Here is a 17,998-nt window from a genome sequence, read left to right as displayed (position 1 = left end):
CTGAAAGGCCTGAGGTTTCTAATTAGAAGTAAGTGTTTGGAGCATTGTTTTGGACAAGAATTCATTAGGAAGATTCCTCGTGCAGTGGCCAGATAAAAGCCATAACTCCATTAATCCTGGGCATAATTTATTTTTTGCATAGGCATAAATTAGAATTGAGATTAAAAAATTAAGAACCAATAGTGCAGCATTTGTGACAGGAGAACTGAAAACAAAACCTGGTGGCCTGGAAGCAGGGGCTGTGCAGCGGCCAGTGCTAGAGGACCAGGCAGCCCGGGGCCTCACCTTCACTCCAGCTCCTGCCCCTGGGGGCCCATCTGGGGCCCAGCCCTGTTCCTAAAGGCACCTGCCCGTACTGCAACCCCTCCCAACCCATCCCTGTAGGTCAGAACTGACCATAAGGCTAGAACCAGTGACAGCCAGGTTACAAGGAACCAAAATCACACAGTGCCCCACAGAACGGGGCTAGGAATCAAGCCCGTAGCTTTTCAGTTAAAAAACAGACCTTGAGAAATATATACATAATACAACAGCACCTGCTGGATCTAAAAGCCCCTGCCTCAGATCCCTTCCCTACCCAGCATACACCCGACTGCTCCTCCCGCCACAGAGAATGAGCCAGAAAGGAAATAGAATCTGAGCAAGAGCTGAAGAGTCCAAAGGGGTGGCTGAGGATTAGGGCCCCTTACATTGGGATGGGGGGTAGGGCGGGGCCCACAGTGCAGACAAAGCTCCTCCCACCATAACACCCTGAATGGCACCGTTGTCAACCAGAGCACCTCAAGGGCCTAGGGGTCCCCTGCTCCCCATATTTTTAAGCTGACCAAAGATGGCTTATGGCCTCCAAGGATGGGTCTGGGCTCCCTGCTCCATGGGGGAATGTGGCCCAGGCAGGCCCTAGCAGGAATGGGGAGCAGAGTGGACCTCCCAGCATCAGGAGAGAGAAAATACTATCCCCAGCAGAGGGGACTCAGGGCTGGCCGCTAGGCACCTCAGAGCAACACAGACGGGGGCCAGACCCTCAAGGGCGTAAGCCTCATGGCCCGCTTCAACCCAGGACAAATACAGTGCATGAAGGCCAGATTCCCCTAGATTGGTGGCACTAGCCTTCTGGGAAAACCCAGCTGCCCTCTACCAGGAGCTTCCTGCCTAGCCCCAGTCCCAACCTGCATCCAGAACACCCTCTTCCCAGAGGACTGCACTTCCTTGTCTGAGGAGGGGGCAACTCACCTGCCCCAGGCCCTAGTTTGTCCCACCCGCAGCTTTGGCCCAGCTCCTTGGGTGCCAGCCCCTCCACCATGGTCAGGGGCCATCAGGTCTCAACCACCTTTGCTGGAAGATGTTCACTTGTCACCTCCCTCCCTGCTTCTCAATCCCCCATGATATGCTACATATATACACCCTCCCAGGAGGGGGCAGTAGACGCCCAGTGCCTGGCACAAGAAGACAAAAATGAAAGGAGATGCTGGTGCCAGCTGCCCAGTCAAGCCGTCCACAAAAAAACCCTGCATGTTCTTTCTCATCTCCATTGGCCAGGGTTCTTGCTCCTGGAAGCCAGTGTGTTGATCAAGCATGTGGGGGAAGTGGCAGAGGTGCTGTGCTCCAACTCCCAGAGAAGGGGGCATGTGCTGAAAGGAGTTGGCCTCCTGGCTGGCAGCAGTGCAGAGAAGGCCTAGTGGGCAGACTCCCCATGCACCCGGAAGCGGTAGATGCAGGTGTACTCGGGGTGGCCCCAGTTAGTCAGGATCCTTAGCTCCACCACCTGGTATGTAGCCATTTTAAGGTCCTGGGTAGAGAAGGAAAAGGGGTGAAGAGTGCCAGAGCTCTCAGATCTCAGGGGAGGAATGTGTCCACGGGCCAGGTGCCCCCCTCCCCTAGGCCTCTGCAGAGAACTGGGCTTCAAAGCTCCTGTCTTCAGACCCTGAAGCAGAGTTTATAGCTGATGGGCCAAGGAGCCCTGGGACTTCAGAGGGTCCTACAGGGGCCACTGACCCACTATCACATAAATAAGGCCTCAGAGCCAAGCACCAGCACGATTCTTCCCAACCTGACGTCATAAGAGCTCTTTTATCATTATAGCCAATGGTCAGAACTACCTTCATGGAGGGTTTGATAAATGCTGTGGACGAGAATTCCTTTACTATGAATTAAGAATTTCTTCTGTTATTTCTCAAGTTCCCATCAGGCCTCTTTTCCATGCTCACAAAGCCACAATTGTTGAGCCAGCTTTTGGAGCAAAGCTCCCTGGTTCGATGCCACCAACACAACGCTCCCCAGCTCTCCCTCTGCCCTTCTCCACAGCCTCACCCTGTGCCCTACCCTCTCCTAAGGGCTCAGTCTGCACACATCCCCGAGGAGTCCCAACCACTGCCTGGCTCATTACTGCCCCAGAGCTGACAGTTCCACCTGTCTCCTCACAGGCACCCACAGCTCCACTGGACTGTCCCACAGGTGCCTCAGACTCGGTGACCAAATGCACGCCCACCTCTGTACTAGCCCTCCTGGGCACCTGGGAGTCGTCCTCACCTCCACCTTACCTGCTCGTGTCCACCCCGATGCTCAGGGGCACCCCCAGCTGGGTAGCCCTCGGCCTCTCCATCCTCACTCCCAGGCTGCTCTCTGGCCTGCTTCCCTGCAAGCACTTCCCGCCTAGCCCTGCCTCCAGGCTTGACCGCTTAGATTCACAGCTTACATGCAGTCCCAGATTTGACTGCAACCCACGTTATATTGTCACTTGCCAGCCTGAAACACCGCAATGGCCACCCCTCCCACGCCAGTCCTGAGGGCTGAAACTTCTTTGGCTTGGTAGGCAGGCCTGCCTCTCTCCGGCCTTTCTTCCCGCCACCGTCCTCCACCTCACACCCCCCCATCTCTCAGTTTCTCACAGCGGTTGTATTCTGATCCCTCACCCCTGGTGTGGCTCAGGAGTTCATCTGGGCTGTTTGTTAGAACACAGGCTCCTGGGTCCGGTCAACCCTAAGGAATCAGTCACCCGGAGTGGAGGCTGAGATTACATTTCTAAGAGGCGGAAGGCCTCCCTCTGGCCCAGCCAGGCTGTACTGCCTGAGGCCCACCTGGGCCACACTCAGACACCTGACTTTTCCAGGCAGCCTTCCCAAGCCTTCATACCCAGGGGGCCTCACTCTGATGTCTGCTTGGTGCCTCTCCCACACCACCTAGACAGCTGTCTGCCCCATACCTTGAGCTGTAGGAAGGCAGGGGCTGCAGTTTCTAGCTTTGAACCCCCAGTGCCGGGTACAGGGTAAGTGCTCAGAAAATGTCAGCTGAATGGATGGGAAGGGAGTATGTCACCTCTGCTAGCGTAAGTGAATCCTGTACCTGAAAATAAAAGGTCTGAATAGGCTCCCCATCCTGGTCATAGGTGAACTGGCCGAGAAGCATCCCCTCCTGCTGCAGGTCTTCATCGAGCCCCTGCAAAGAGGAGGAGGGTGGAAGGAAGACCTGCTCCAGGGTTCATGCCTGGCCCGGGGGGAACTAGCCTTCCTCCCCATTCCCACACTGGCCCCTTCCACCTGGCGGCCGGGCCCCAGCCTGCGGCACTGCAGGGGACCTGCGCACGGGACACGGGTGCTGTGGCGTTTGGGATGAGTCACCTTCCTCCACAGCCTAGGATAACGGACTGAAGTGCCGTTTCCCACTTGCACACCATCTCTCCCAAATCTTCCCCCCTGCCCCCAGCCAAAAAATGATCTCCACTTCATCCTCAGTAGTGATTCACGGAGTTCTACAGCCCCTCCAAACCCACCCAGGTATGATACTCACAAAGACAGCAAAGTCCTTGGGGGCACTGGAGATGGTGCTGTTGGGCGACAAGGACTTGGGCACATGCTCTAAGGTGACAGCTGTGGGGCGGATGCGGGCAGAAAGGCGGACAACAGCAAAGCCCTGGGGCCCCTGGAAGGCCCAGCAGTTGCCTGGGTGAACGTCTGGCTGGAGAAGAAAAGTCAGCGCAGGGTTGATTAAGACAGCTCACCCTGAGTGCAGCTCTCCCCAGCTGACACTGGACAGTCACCCGGCCAGTAGGTGACTCCGCAGGCTCAGGGCCCATGCTCAGGGCCTTTATTGGGTGCCTACCTGGAGAATGACTCGGGGTGACTGGGAGTGGTACCAAAGGGGGATGCCAAAGAGGCTGAGGAGGGCCGTCTTGGTCTCATAGGTCTCGGAACATCGAGTACTGATAACACTGGCCCCTGGGATGGGAAAGAAAAACAGTGTGGGCACCAGAGGCCGCCAGCAGGAGACGGAGACCCAGACAACCAGCACACCTGCCAGCCAAGGGAGCCCAAGCAGGGACAGCTACGGCCCATGTCCTGAGGCTGGAGGGCAGGCGCCCCAGGCCCAATCTGGACAGCTAGGCCAGCACGGAGCTGCTGTAAACACCAGCCTCTCCCCGCAGGGCTGGTGCTCTCATCATCCTGACCTCTGGCTGCTGCTGCTTCCCTGGCCTTCGTTGTGAGTTCTAGGCTGGGAGACTGCTGCTGCTTTCAAGCCCTGCTTGCCTAGCCCCACCGCTTCCCTGGCACATGCCGGGGGGGCCACCGGGGTGGGAGACGAGTAGGCAGCCCAGGGAGGACGGCACACACACCTCCGGACTCCAGAGCATAGTCCACCATCCCGACGCGGTCCTCACTGTAGCGCTTCAGGGCCTGCTTTACAATGCGGTGCACCTGCTAAAGGGCAGGCACCCAGAGCAGCTGTGACAGGAAGCAGGGCGGTCCACCCCCATCCCCAATGCCAGGGCCCAGGGACCCGGGACCCATGAACTGATCTGTCTTTTGTGTGCACCATGCTGGTGTCCAGACAGAGACACATCCCACTTCCCAGGTGTACCCCACCCTCCCACACAAGCCCCAAAGCAAACAGCACCTCCCCCACGTCATTTAGGTCCTGGAACATTGAGTATTACAGGGAGCTGGCAGTGTGGGACTGTGCAGGTCTGTGGCTCCCCAGGAGGAGAGCAGTTGGGGGGTGTCGGAAGCACAGTCCTTACCTCCTCTGTCACCCCAATCACGCCTTCCTTCTGCAGTGTCAGCTCCAGGCTGGCTGCAGCCTCCCTCGCTGACTTGCCCTGCATCTCTGCCACGTGGGCGAGGATCTTGCCCTCCAGCTCCTGCAGCTGAGCTTGCATCTCCTCTCTCTGAAGGAGTCCGCTGCGGGTTCCCCCACCTCGGAGAAGGAACTGACTGGCCCAGGTGGGGAACTGAGACTCCACCTAGGGAAAGAAAAAAGGCCTCACGCAGGGCTCACAGGGTCTGCCAGAGCTGTGATGGCGGGGCCCGGCCAGGGTGGGGTGGCGCCTGGCTTCGGTAGAGGGGATAGGGAAGGAAGGCAGGCCTGCAAGCGGAGGGCCAGCACGTGCCTGCTCAGGCTGCCCAGAGGGAAGGGCTATGAACAACCTTCCACGTCATTTTAATAAAACACAGGTAGAACCCCCCTCAAAGAAAGCTAACATCTGTGCCAAGTCCAGAGCAGGGACCTGTGGGATTAACAGGCCGCAGGGGCAACAGGCTCTTTGCCATGCAGACTCCTAGAACAGATGGTGTCAGTATTCAGCAGGGGACCTGGACGGTTCCAACTCACGTCGTCCCTCACGGCCTGAAGCCGCTGCGGCAGCAGGCCCACTTGGTCTGCCACGGAGCTCTGCTTCAGGCTCAGGGCTGCCAGCTCCTGCCGCAGGCCTGCCAGCTGCCCCTCCAGCCGCCCCAGCTCCTTCATGGAGTTCTCCCGGAAGGACTCCTGGGTCATCCTACGCCCAGAGAGAGAAGAGTAAGCCTTGGAGCTCTGCTGAGGGGTAAGGCCATGCTGAGGAAAACAAGACGATCCCCTGCTGGCTCCTGATATAGGCATGTGCCCATTACCCATAGGGGAACGCAGGGCCTGTGAATTGGCTCGCCTGTCCCGAGGAGCCAGTGCTTATCCTGTTCCCTTGCTAAGCCTACATTCATATTCGCTCGCCTCAGCCTTTCTTATCCACCACAGGCGCCTGGGGCGAGGGGAGGCAGCCTGCAGGAGGCTGTAGAGAAAAGATGGTGTGTCTGTAAATAAACCCACAAATCCCAGTTCTCTGGCAGTGCCCGCCCCCCACCTCCAGCTTCCACTGTATTTCAAGGACAGACTCTAAGCAGGTGGTCCTGGGCTAGGTTTCAGCCCAACTCTACTCAGAACACAGTCAGAACTCTGCTCCTAGACTCTGCTTCCTAGTCGTGCCTGGGGCTGGGGAGATCAGCGGAGGAACAGGCCTAGTCCAAACGGCAGCGCCCCTTACCTTTGCCACTCGGACTTCAGCTGGTGGAGTTGAGCCTCAGACTCCTGTAAGCAGGGGGAAGAGACAAACACGAGAAATGTCCGGCTCAGAGCAGTCAGTCTCCCGGGCAGGATCTGTTCCTCTCGGCTTGTTGGGTTACATCAGGGTCTCCCAATTACTCCAGCAAACATCAAATTGGCCTCCTGGTTACGGTCCTTCGAGAGTCCCACCCTGTACCTGGCACACTTAGGCATTCATACATTCACTCATTCATTCAGCCTGTTCCACCCAGCACGACAGGCCCCTTCAAACTAGCACACCCTGTCCTCGGGGACGCTCCCAGTGGAGCCCTGCAAAGCACTCCTGCCCAGGTGGGTGCAGTCCCAGCAGAAGTCCATGGACCGTACCCCAGCCCTATTCTGTGCCTAAGCAGGCCCGTCAGCAGGGAAGGTGGCTCTCGGCCCAAGAACAGATGATGAACTGGATGAGGACCCACTGCAGTCCCCAAGTGCCCCCGAGCCCACGGACCTGGGAAGCCCGGACAATCTTCTTGAACAGGTCTTCTGCGTCTTGTTGATGTTCTGCCCTCAGGGTGGCCAGTTCTTCCTGTCCAGCAGAGGAGAGAGATGAGGATTTTACTGCTCAGAGGGCCCCTTACAATCAGTAAGTCAGATATAATTGGAATTCGAACCAGGCTTGTTTGATGGCCAAGTTCAGCTCCCTGCTTTTCTGCTACAGTGCTCCTCAGAAACAGGCAAGACTCCCCTTGATCTTTACTGCACACCCACGTGGTGTCAGGCATTGTGCCAGGCCCTTTACAATCTCATGTTCTCGCTGCCAGGACTGGGGCACGAGGGTAAACAGGAGAATTTCCATTTTAAAGAGGAGGAAACTAAGGCCCAGAGAAGGTGAGTGACTGCCAAGCGGCAGAGCTGTGTGACGCCAAGTGACACACTGCCGTCCCCCTCATGTCAGGGTGGTCAGGGCCTCGGCCCCTCTACCCCACATGCCTGCTGTGTCGCCCACACAACACTCAGCTCCCACCCGGAGACCCCAGCTCTGCTCCCCCACCTGGATCCGAGCAGCGGTGTCCCTGCGGAAGTCCTCCCTCAGAGCGGCCTCGCGCCGGCTCACCAGTCCCTCCAGGAGTGCCAGGGTGTCCTCGTGGCTCAGGCTGCCGCCACCTCTCTCACCAGCAGCCCCTTGCCGTAGCTCCAAGCGTTCCAGCCGCATGGCCTCCTTCTGCCAGTTGGAGGAAAATTCAGCAGCAAGAGCCTCCAGGCGCCGCTCCACAGCGTGGACTCGGGACAGAATGCGCTGCTCAGCCTGGCAGGGCGGGGAGGGGAAAGCCACAGAGATGAGGGACCCGTGACCACAGTGCTTTGTGAAAAGAAAAGGGCAGACACGCCCAGTGTGATACACTGGCTCTGAGGCTCTCAGCACCGTCTCCGCAGAGCAGGCAGGTAGGACAGCAGCATGGAGCAGGATGCGGTGGCTGTGGTGACCGTGAAGCCCGGGGTGCCAGGATAAAGGGGATGATGGGCGGGGCTGTCCCGGAGGACATGTGCCAGTGGATGGTGTGAGCGGGGCAGAGCACCCCCACAAAGAGGGTCCGAATGGAGGGACAGTCAGAGAAGAGCCTGGAAGGAGCCACAGGACACTGCACAGGGCCAGGTGACTGCTGGGCCGAGTGTGTCCCTCCTTCCCTCTCCTGCAGGCGCCTGCGGGGGGGGGGGGGGGCTCAGCTGCTAACTCAACAGCTCCCGCTTCCTCCAGAGATAACCTCGGCTAAAAGGCTAGTAATTTGAAAAGGCTTTCTTTTTCTTCTTTCATTGGATGCCCCACAGAGAAGACAGAACAAAGTCATTTGGGCTGGAGGGTGGCACGGGGGTTGCATGCCATGAATTTTGAGAACGCTGTTGGCTTAACAACCAAAATCTTTGCCAAGAGAAATTATGAAACAGTCTGTCAACTGTCAAAGGGCAGGGCCTACTGAGTGCAGAGGTTGCTCCTGATTTTTAAAAATTCCATTTTAAAAATAGGCAGTATACTTGCTTGACTCAAAAAGCAAAAAGTCATGCTCCTAACCTGTGCCCCCCATTCACCCAGTGCCCTCACCCCCGCCCCAAAACCAGGCAACTATTTTATTAGTGTCTTTATGGAAAAATAAAGATACATTCATTCTTTACTTCCCCCTTTACAGAAAAGATGGTCCTAGAAACTGTATTTAGCATCTTCAGTGATTAAAAAAGGGCAAAAGTAGTAATATCAGAATATGTCATTATTTTAGAAAACAATAAGGTCATGGTCAGTAAAGTAATATCCCCCAAAATAATTGGTTAAAAATGATACCAAATTAAGTTCAACAAGATGCAAAGTTCAAATAACCTAGTTAGGGGATAAAGAGCTCTAAGTTCGCATCGCTGACCCCAGCACTTGCAGTACACACATTCCGGTTATTTGTGCAAGCCCAGGCTAGCCTGCTGATCGATGCAAGCAGACCTAGACCAGCCAACTACAGACTGGCAAGGGGCCCACATGGTGAGGGGGCCCCACTGAGATCAGCATGTCCTTGCTTAAACCAGAAAAACCACCCCGGGGACCCACACTCATGAGCTAATCAAATGCTTACAGTTTTAAAGCACCGATTTTAGGGGTGGTTTATTTGTGTTAAGAGGTAACTGACCAGGGTGTTACTGTACATGTAGGAGGTGGTTAGTAAGTATTTGTGAAATTATATTGAAAAGGAACAAAGTAGACAAGATGATTTATCCAATTCCTTTTCCTTCTGTTTTCTATGCTTAAGGTGGCGATTATCTTTGGGACACTTTTGAGTCATATTGAAGCACAAGTAACCTGGCTCCCAACAATACCTGCACCCCAAACAGTAGAGAAAGGGGTGTCCCAGGAGACAAGGCAGAGTACCAGCAAGAACAGCACCTCTTCTCAGCTTCATATGTAAAGTGCAAGGACAGGGCAATCCACCCCAACACAGGCTGAGAGAGGGCCTGGAGCCCAGGGTACTCACCTGGAAATGTGGGGATGAGTCTCTGGATTCCCATACTTCATGCTGTCTGCTGCCCCCTGTCGCTGCCCACCAGGAAACCATAGCAGGGTGGAAGGTCTGCAGCCCATAAGGGTAGAAAAACCAAGCGCCTGTACAGAGGGGAGAGGGTGGTTACCTGGGCCAGTAGCCCTGAGCAAGAACACAGTGGTGAAGATGGCACCCTAACCAACACCAGTTACCAGCCGGGCTCAGTTGCTGCCAAAGGCTATACGATGGATGGAAGGTCCCGTGATTCTGAGGCAGCAACCTCCACCTGACAGTATGTATACTCCCACTTCCCCAAGGAATCTTCATCTTTCTGTAGAAGTTGGAGAAAATGGCTCTAATAAGCTAGGGATGACCCAGGGGTAGAACCCAGAGGCCCTGATGGTGATTCACAGCCCAGACCGTAAATCAGAATCACAAAGGGAGCTTTTAAAACACCCAGCGTCTGGCCCTGCTCTCCAGAGAGTGAATTCACTGGGCTGGGAAAGCTCTACATAAGTGAATTTTAAAAGCCCCCCAGGTGACTATAATGGGCTGCCATGACTGAGAGTCCTGAAACGGAATATACCCACTGAGAGAAGCTGCTTGCAGCCCCAGGGCACAGCACAAGGCTGCAGCCACGCAGACATGCTTGCGCCTTGCTTTAGGGGCCATCTGCTTGCGACATGTTTACTCCTGAGCGGTGTGCGTCGGAGTGAGGGCGTCTGGAAAAGCCGTGCTGGCTGAGGGGTCTCCATCCGGGTAAGACACTGACTTGCCACTTAGCTGTCAGCAGTGGGAAGCACGTGACCTCTGGGCTTTAGGTCAGACCCTCTGGGCACACTGTCACTTCCTACACCTGCAGCAGGTCACTCCACTCCTCGGCCCTTCAGACTCTCCACAGGCATCTCTTACTAGGCCTTCCTCACAGCTCCACCCAGCCAAGGTGACGGTGAAACTCAAACTGAGCATGTGGAACTTTTTTCCTCAACAAAATGCTAGGATTATAAGGATCATTATTATTTTAAGGGCAACGCCCAGTTTCCACTGGATATGAACAAGCTGTTCTTATAACAGGAAATAAGAAGGAAATCAACTCTTGGGAAAATGTTTTACATTAGTAGTAACAAAATATGAGTAAATGATAAACCTATAAAACAAAACCCTCCCAAAAAATAAAGGATGGTCTTTAATTATAAATTAGCACAATCATTAAAATTGAACCTGGGGACCATGGAGGCAACTCACATGGAACTGTCAAAAGTTGAACACAACAACTATATCAACAATGATTGCTGTTGTGTGAAAGGTGTGAAAGTCCAATGATGGAGATCGGAACCATGGTAAAGGACCTTTTTTTACTTACTTCTCTTTACGACTTTATCTTTTTTGTTTTGATCTTGAAGATAGCTGAAGATTGAACCTGACGTAACAGTAATTCACTCACCCAGACTACATCCTGACTTGGAAATGGAAGGCAAATGACTGCTAGGAGCCGCTGTGTCAGCATCCCACTCCACCCCAGTACTCCTGCAGCGGAGCACGTTCTGGCCCAGGTGGCTCCAAGGATGCTCTAGACAAACCAGGAGGTCCAGAGCAGCTACCCAACAAGGACACGCCAGTGGATGGGGCATCTCCCCTCCCACCCACTGGACACCCCAAGAACATCACAGCACCAGTCAGTAGAGGACCCAGGAGAGCCAGAGAGCAGTGGCCTAGGGCTCAGGGCTCGCGAGTAGCCCAGGCTCCGCGGGCCCCACCCGTTCTGGGTCCCTCCCTTTCTCACAGGCCACCACCATCCCTGTTTTTCACGCTTCTGCTCAGCGCAGCTTCCGCCCACACTCGGCCCCGCCCTCTGGCTCACCAGCCCCCTAGTGGCGAGGCACGCTCACCCCACGCCCCCCCCTGCAAGCGAGCGAGCTCACCGTAGGTCAGGCCCGTCAGGAGCAGCAGCAGCAGGAGGAACCACAGGAACGTCCTCAGGGACGAGAAGCGCCTGGCCCAGGGGAGGGAGATGGAGAGGTGGTGTCAAGAGGGGCTAGGGTCCCCCCACCCCCCCAGGGGCTTTCCTGAGTGCTGAACCCGGGTTGAGGGGGGGATGCCCTTAAGTGTCTCATCTTGCCAGGGCCAGACTGGACACTCAAAGCTCTTTACCTGCAAATTTTGGAATAATGGGGAGAATTCTAACTCTGTGAATTTTGTTTATATTATTAAAAAGAAAGAGTGGGGTCCTTGAAAAACCTAAAATTTTCACATATAGAGGTCCTCCAAACAAGCAAATACAGAAAAAATACAGAACTCCTAAAATAAACAGTATTTTGAAAAGGAACCTTTCCTTGGTGACACAAATCTGTCCTTTGCCTTCTTCTCAGCACAGCTGGCCACCCACCCCAGCCAGGATTACAGTCAGGGGGTCCCTTACTTCCTGGCTCAGTCTCCTCTCCTCTGCCACACGGCCAGTTCCCAACTCTGCTGGGCCAGAGAATTGGGGGACAAACCCACAGCAGCCTCAGGCTGCGCCCCTTCCTAGCTTCTGAACGTGCAGCAGAAATCACCAGGAGTCTAGATCACCACAGGGCTGAGAGGGACGCTGAACTTTCTGGAAATGCCACTTGTTGGCTAGAGCCAAAGGCCCGGCCAGCAGAAGTAAGCAGGCCTGTCTGAGACTCAGAAGTGGCTGGATGGGCTGGCATTGGGCAGGAAGTGTCCAAGAGACAAGAACCTATGTTGCAGAATACTCCTCGATTCAGGGAGTAACACCTGACTCGGTCCCACCCTGTCAGCAGAGAGGGGCTGGGGGAGCCCACTCCATGCTCACTAGTAAAAGCTGCAGGTAAACTGGGAAAAACCTTCAGAGAAATGACCAGGCTGGAGGCTTTATGGGTCCCTTCTGTCCCTGGGTTTTCTGAGGCACTCTCACCGGGTGGGAGTCTCACTCACCTGGTTAAAACGAAGACATCAAGGAGGGAGGCGGCTGTTGTCAGGCGGTACCAGGTGGTGCCAACCCACCAGTACAGGAGTCCAAAGAGCCGGCCTAGGAGAGGGACCATTAGGCCTAAGTGTCACCTGGCACTGGTGACCTGTGGGTCATGGTTTCACAGCACCACTCCCCCTGCGGTCCTCTGCACACGCCCCCCCCCCCCCACTGACTTGCCAGGGCACCTCTGTCCTGGCCTCCAGCTACTCATTCCTCTAATCCCACCTGCCCACCCTACCACAGCCCTCTGTTCTGCCCTATACCTGCTCCTGCCCTTCCAAGCAAGGGTGTTGTTCCCATGGCTCTTGGCTCCTAGTGATTATTCTAGAACAAGCTTTCCTTGCTGGTCATGCAGTGTCTCTGTATGGGCTGGATGCTTAACTGCATAGAGGGCTGAGAAGTGACTCCCATGGCAAATGAGAATAACCATGCACAGAATAGCCAGTACCCACCTGGAGAAGTGACCACCATCCACAAGAAAGAGCCTGCCCGAGAAAAAGCGTTGCTTAACCGTGAACCTGAACTCCTCTGGTCCGTCTCTGAGTATCCTGCATGGACGGGCAAGAAACCAGCTCAGTCTATCCGCACTTCTAAGAGCCCTGGGGTATGGAGACTGTCTGTGACCTATTATCTTCTCAGCCCTTCAGATTGTGAGCTGAGACCGTGCACCACTCCCTCACACTCCCAGAGCATCACACGGGCATAGCACCTAGGAGGCCAGGAAATGTCTGCTGAAGGAAGAACACGGTAGATTCTGTCATTTTATTTCCCTTAAGCTTCTCGTCTGCCTCCCGCTCCTCCCCAACAACCTCTCAAACCACCATCCAGAACTAGACTAAGAGATCGAGCACCTCCCATGTGTGTAGCCCCACGTTAAAATGTTTGCTGGAAATGAGTCGAACAAGGTGGAGTTGACCACAGGCTACCTACAGACTGGTGGCAGTGGGGTCACAGCCAGTGTGTTGAGGGCCACCACAGGTCTGGATTCAGGATATCATGGTGGCATGAGGGGACACTCAGCCACTGTGCAGAGGCACCCACTGGACACTGCACTCCGTCAAGCTGTTGGGGCAACTTCCCCTCACCTCCCCAGCAGCCCAAACCTGGGCAGCTCCCGAGACTGGCAAGGGAGGGCATTGCCTACCCACATAGTCATCCTCGGAAGAGTAGCCGGAGGAAGACCCGAGGAAGTCCTCAGAGATCTTGCTCTCCGGGAGCCCGTTGATCTTGCCACTCTCTCTGCCACCTGTGCCTCTCGACCTCCTCACCCGAAAGTCCTCACCTGGGGAGGGAAGAGGCAGGGTCTCCTGGGGCAGAGATGCTCCCAGGAGGGGATTCCCAAGGGTCTCCTGGGGACACCCTGAGGAGCATCTTCGTGCACAGGGGGTATCTGCCCTTTCTCGCCAAGCTCTCTAGGTCCACGGGAGGGTGAGCGGGTCGGCCACTCTGTCTCCTGGGCTTGGAGCTGCTGTGTGGCTACTGTAGCGTCTAAAGGGGCCTGGGAGTTCAGACACTCGGCTGCTCTTCCAAGGGTTTCAGAGCCCCTCCTCTGGCCCAGCAGTAGTTAGGACCCCAGGGGCATGGATAGAGGGTGCGGGGCAGATTTTCAACCTTAAGTTTCCTAAGGAAGCAAAGCCCCAGGAGAAAGGTTTGGGACACTCACTCCAGTAGGGGTCACTTTGCAGCTGGTCGTCGAGGATGGAGCTCCTGGCGAGGGAGGCGGCCCGGGGGCTGCCAAAGTAGGACTCCCTGACCACTGACTCGCTGTAGTAGGAGGTGTGCGTGTCGGCGGAGGGGCCCAGCTGAGGCACTGGGGAGAGGCGCTTCGTGTTGCTGGATTTCCTCTTCAAGGTCCTGTGGAGGGTTGGCCAGGAGGGGAGAAGCCGGCACAGGCAGGTGAGCCTGGCCAGGAAGCCGAAAGCCAGCTGCTCTGCCACCTAGCTGAGGAGGGCAGCCCTGTTGCCAGGCAACTAACAGTTCCCACCTACAGGCTGCGGGCGCAGGCTCACTCTGCGCGCATTAGCTCTAAACCTCACAGGCAGCTAGGGGAGAAGAGCAGGCTAGTGATGGAGCCGGGATTCAAATCCAGCCAACTTTGAAGCCAAATATTTTTCTCATGCTTCTTAACCAATTAGTAATTTTCACAACCCACTGGAAACGCAGACAAACCCGAACTGGCCTCCTAGAGCGAGCCAAGGCCTCGGGGGCTGTTATCTGGGCCTGGTGTGTGCAAGGGAGGGGGCAGGATGAGGGGGGCCCCCCCCCCGCTTGAGCTTGTTCCTCTTCTCAGCTTCTTCGCTGGCCCTGCGGAGGCCCTACAGAGGGTGCAACGCCCTAGGTATGGGTCTGCGGAGGATGGCTGGTCGGGCATGCCCGTCCATAGCAAAAGGGGCTCCTGTGAGCCCAGCTGGCAGTTTCGGGGCATCTGGCCTGGCTTATTCTTGAAATTGCCTCTCCCCACTTCCTGTTCTCAGAACATGAAGGCAGCAGCCTGGCTTATGACAGGGGAAGAAGAAACAGGAAACAGGGTAGGGTCCCGGATCCTCATAGGTGTGAATGTCCCCCTGACCGGATATGGGCATCTGATCTCTGCCCACAGATATGGCAACAGGAAGGGGCTGCACCATGAAGTGTTCGAGCCCTCTGCTCTGAGATTCCCCTACCTGAGAGGGCTGTCTTTGAACAGGGTGCCCTGGCTGCCCGTCACTGAGCTCCCACCACTGCTGCTGTCGTCATCAGCCTGGGAGTAGCGGGTGAGGCGCTGGCTTCGGCGAGACATGATGAGGCGGGATGGGGGCCCTTCCCTTCAAGAGCCTTGGGAGAGAAGCGCCACGTGAGGCGTGGGGTGCTCTCAGCCCCCGCCTGAGGGAAGGAGCAGCTCCACTGCCCAGCGACCTGATACCCCGTGGGCAAGGCTGGGCACTCAGAGGCACCTCCCACCCACCCTGAATCCATGCCCTGCTCAGCCTTGCTTAGTACCTCTTGCATGGTGCCTCCGACAGGTTTTGCTGATTTTCAGTTTACCTCACACTGAGCTCCACCAGAACCAGAACGAGGCCTTCTGCAGCCTTTGACTGGGAGCTGAGCACGTGGCTCACGATAGGCAACAGACACTGAACGGATGCCTTTGATCTCTGCTGCCCTGCACCCTGCAGTGCAGCCATCCCTAGAGCTGTGTCTGCTCTCATTCTAGCTCTTTCCCTTAGATGGAACCTGCTGTCCTTTCCCCATAGCTCTACTCATTGATTCAGGGCTCCAATCTCTGACTCCAGAAAACCTTCCCCTGGTGAACCCCACCTACATCCTGATGGTGTTTGTATGCTGTGTCCCCTCAATTATTGGGCTACAACATCAGCGCATCCTGATATGATTTCAATGGTGACGATAAAATGCTTCATTCAGTGCCTCCTAAGTACCTGGTTCCTTAACATACTCACTTCTGATACTTAAGAACATCATTACTCCCATCATACAAGGGAGGAACCTGGAACACTGAGATGATCAGTGACTTGCTCATGGCCACACAGCCTGTAAGTGACAGAGGCACGGTTTGACCTCAGAACTGACAGGTGGCAGGGCCTGGGTCTTTCCACTCTACCATAAAGTTCTCAAGTAGTTTCAGGAATGAGTTGTGTGTCCCCAGCTAAAGTCTTTTATAGCCTCAGATATGCTCAGAACAGTCTGTAGACAGTTGTTACCGACTAGTATCTGTTAACAAACGAACAGAACAGGGAGGTGGGACAGCAGTACTGGATTAGTCAGTCCCTGCTGGACCCAAGTGAGGCCGGAAATCAAGGCTCTGGAATCGATAAAAAGGACTCAAAGGGGGCCAATGTAGAAAGACCTAGAAAAAGATGGTGTAGACTCTAACACACCCCAACTCAGACTGTGAAAACCAGTAGGTCTGGTTAGTCCAGCTGGATAATTCTAGAAAGTCCTCTTCTGAAAAGCAGCCTCATGTCTTGGTCTTATTGGCACCCTCCCAGGTAGGATGCCCACCTGGCATGCCTCCCTGGTTTGAGCTAGTGATGGTAAAGACACCAACTGGTAGTAGCCAAGCAGGAAGCTGGCCTGGGTCCTTGTCTGTATTCCAGTCCTTATAAGGTAATGCCACCCCCACGACTGTCCTCCCACCTGAAAGCACCAGAGGCCCGCACAGGCGCCTCTTGGGAACCCCGGGCCCTGCTGAAGTGGATGAAGCCGTGCCCTGGGGCAGAAAGCAGCACTGTATTCATACAGTACTCAAGCAGCTGCTGGCAAGAATATAAATACTCAGACGGAGGTGGAGGTGTGTGTGTGGTGTGTGGAGTGGGGGGCCTGAAAACTGTCAACAGTCAGCGCTGGCTTCTGTCCTCTCAGAGGTGCCACACAGTCTTTTCTGGAGCATTCACCGCATGAAAAAGGTCAAGGCCCCATCCTCCAAAGCAAGACGTAAGCCGCCAGGAGCTCAAATCTTTTACACATCAGCATACCTCCCGCCCACACACATACACTATCAGTTAAGAAACCCCCAAATAAAACCTCCCTCCCTACTTTTGAGCTGAACTCAGTCCTTTCCCAACTCTACTTTTCCCAGCCCCTTCATCACAAATTTACAGGGCAGTTCCACCCGGCCTTACACCCAACCGCAGGCTACATTCCCTCGTGGGACCTGTAAACGCTCCAGGTGCGAACTCCCTTCCGCCTTAACTTTACCTACAGGCTGAACCTGCAGGTTTGTTTTTGTTTTTTTTTTACCAACCACGCACACTCCCTGCCTCTCTGCTCAGTCACACTCCACCCCCTATTTGTTTCGTTTCGTTTCGTTTCTTTTTCTTTTTTAGAACTGAACAAAATGGGTCTTCCTCCTGTTCCCAGAGTTCTGACAGGCGGTGGCAGAGGCAGAGAACTGCCTGTCCCTGGAAACTGCCTGGCTGGCACGAACACACAGGCACTGCCCTGGGCCGCTTTGGGGTAGCCCGGGATCGCTCCCCCCTCCGGGGGAGGTTCTGCCGGGGAAGTCCCGCCCGGAGACCTTCGCCCTCCGGGCTGACCAGTGAGGTGGCCACCCGAGCGCGGGGGCCTGGCGGCGGCGATGAGTCAGGGCGGCCGGCCTGGCACCGCGCTGGCCCTTCCCGACCGGCCCAGGGGCGTGCGCCGGGCGGGGCTGGAGCCTGGCCCGGCTTGGCCCGGAGAGGAAGCACCAGGCCTGGGCAGCTCAGCCCTGGTCCGAGCGGCCCATGACCCCAGGAGCAGGCCGGGCCAGGAGCCCGCGGGGAGGGGCACGAGGCAGGCGCGCTACCTTCGCGCCCCGCGCGTCCACCCGCCGGAGGCCCACGTTTGTCTGTTACCTGCTGCCGCAGCTGTTCGGGGCGGCGCTGGGAGCTTCGGAGGACCGCCGCGCCCCCCTCCCGCGTCTGACTCCCGCGAGCGACACTCTGCGCGAGGCCAGGGAGCGGCGGCGCAGGACAAGAGCCGGCGCAGCGGACAATGAGGCCCGAGCAGAACGCTGCTGCGCGAGTGGGGCCGGGCGGCGCGCGCGTGGCCGAGTGTGTTGTGTGCGCCTGCCAGTCAACGCTGACAGGCCGCAGCCCATTGGCCAGACCCCGCTCGCGTCACCGCCCACTGCCACCACCTATTGGGCGGTTTGAACACAAAGGCCCCGGCTCTCCCCGCCCGCTGCGTGGGCCCGGGGACCGGCGCACCCAGCCAGGAGTCCGCTCGTGGGAGGCGCGGACGCAGGGCG

General features: G+C 56.1%; 1 protein-coding gene across 2 annotated transcripts; it reads right to left on the bottom strand.

Annotated features, from left to right (window-relative positions):
- Positions 1-114: 114 nt before the first annotated feature.
- On the bottom strand, positions 115-17,961 carry SUN2 (Sad1 and UNC84 domain containing 2). 2 transcript variants are annotated; one of them, XM_036891434.2, is made up of 18 exons: positions 17,604-17,961; positions 14,937-15,087; positions 13,937-14,127; positions 13,418-13,555; positions 12,726-12,821; positions 12,237-12,330; positions 11,222-11,292; positions 9,294-9,421; positions 7,337-7,591; positions 6,794-6,871; positions 6,287-6,330; positions 5,602-5,767; positions 5,012-5,233; positions 4,607-4,688; positions 4,096-4,211; positions 3,784-3,951; positions 3,340-3,432; positions 115-1,786 (listed from the first exon to the last, which is right to left on the bottom strand). In XM_036891434.2, exons 2-18 carry the CDS (start codon positions 15,050-15,052, stop codon positions 1,673-1,675), a joined length of 2,172 nt encoding a protein of 723 aa, XP_036747329.1. In that variant the 5' UTR covers positions 15,053-15,087; positions 17,604-17,961; the 3' UTR covers positions 115-1,672. The 2 variants fall into 2 exon arrangements, with proteins under 2 accessions (XP_036747329.1, XP_036747328.1); XM_036891433.2 differs by having other exon boundaries at positions 4,607-4,691; positions 17,604-17,953.
- Between the last annotated feature and the right edge of the window lie 37 nt (positions 17,962-17,998).

This window comes from Manis pentadactyla, chromosome 10 (genome assembly GCF_030020395.1).
Source record: "Manis pentadactyla isolate mManPen7 chromosome 10, mManPen7.hap1, whole genome shotgun sequence".
In the NCBI taxonomy this organism is placed as follows: Eukaryota; Metazoa; Chordata; class Mammalia; order Pholidota; family Manidae; genus Manis; species Manis pentadactyla.
The sequence above is the reverse complement of the archived record's forward strand: the minus strand, read 5'-3'. Positions and strand labels throughout refer to the sequence as shown.

Bases quoted from the DNA above. Each gene is read 5' to 3' on its own strand.
- SUN2 (XM_036891433.2), bottom strand. From the start codon at position 15,052: ATGTCTCGCCGAAGCCAGCGCCTCACCCGCTACTCCCAGGCTGATGAC. The intron at 5,768-6,286 runs GTAAGGGGCGCT...CTCTGGGCGTAG, and splicing joins CTGAAGTCCGAGTGGCAAAG to GATGACCCAGGAGTCCTTCC. The intron at 3,433-3,783 runs GTGAGTATCATA...TCCTCTTTGCAG, and splicing joins CCAAGGACTTTGCTGTCTTT to GGGCTCGATGAAGACCTGCA.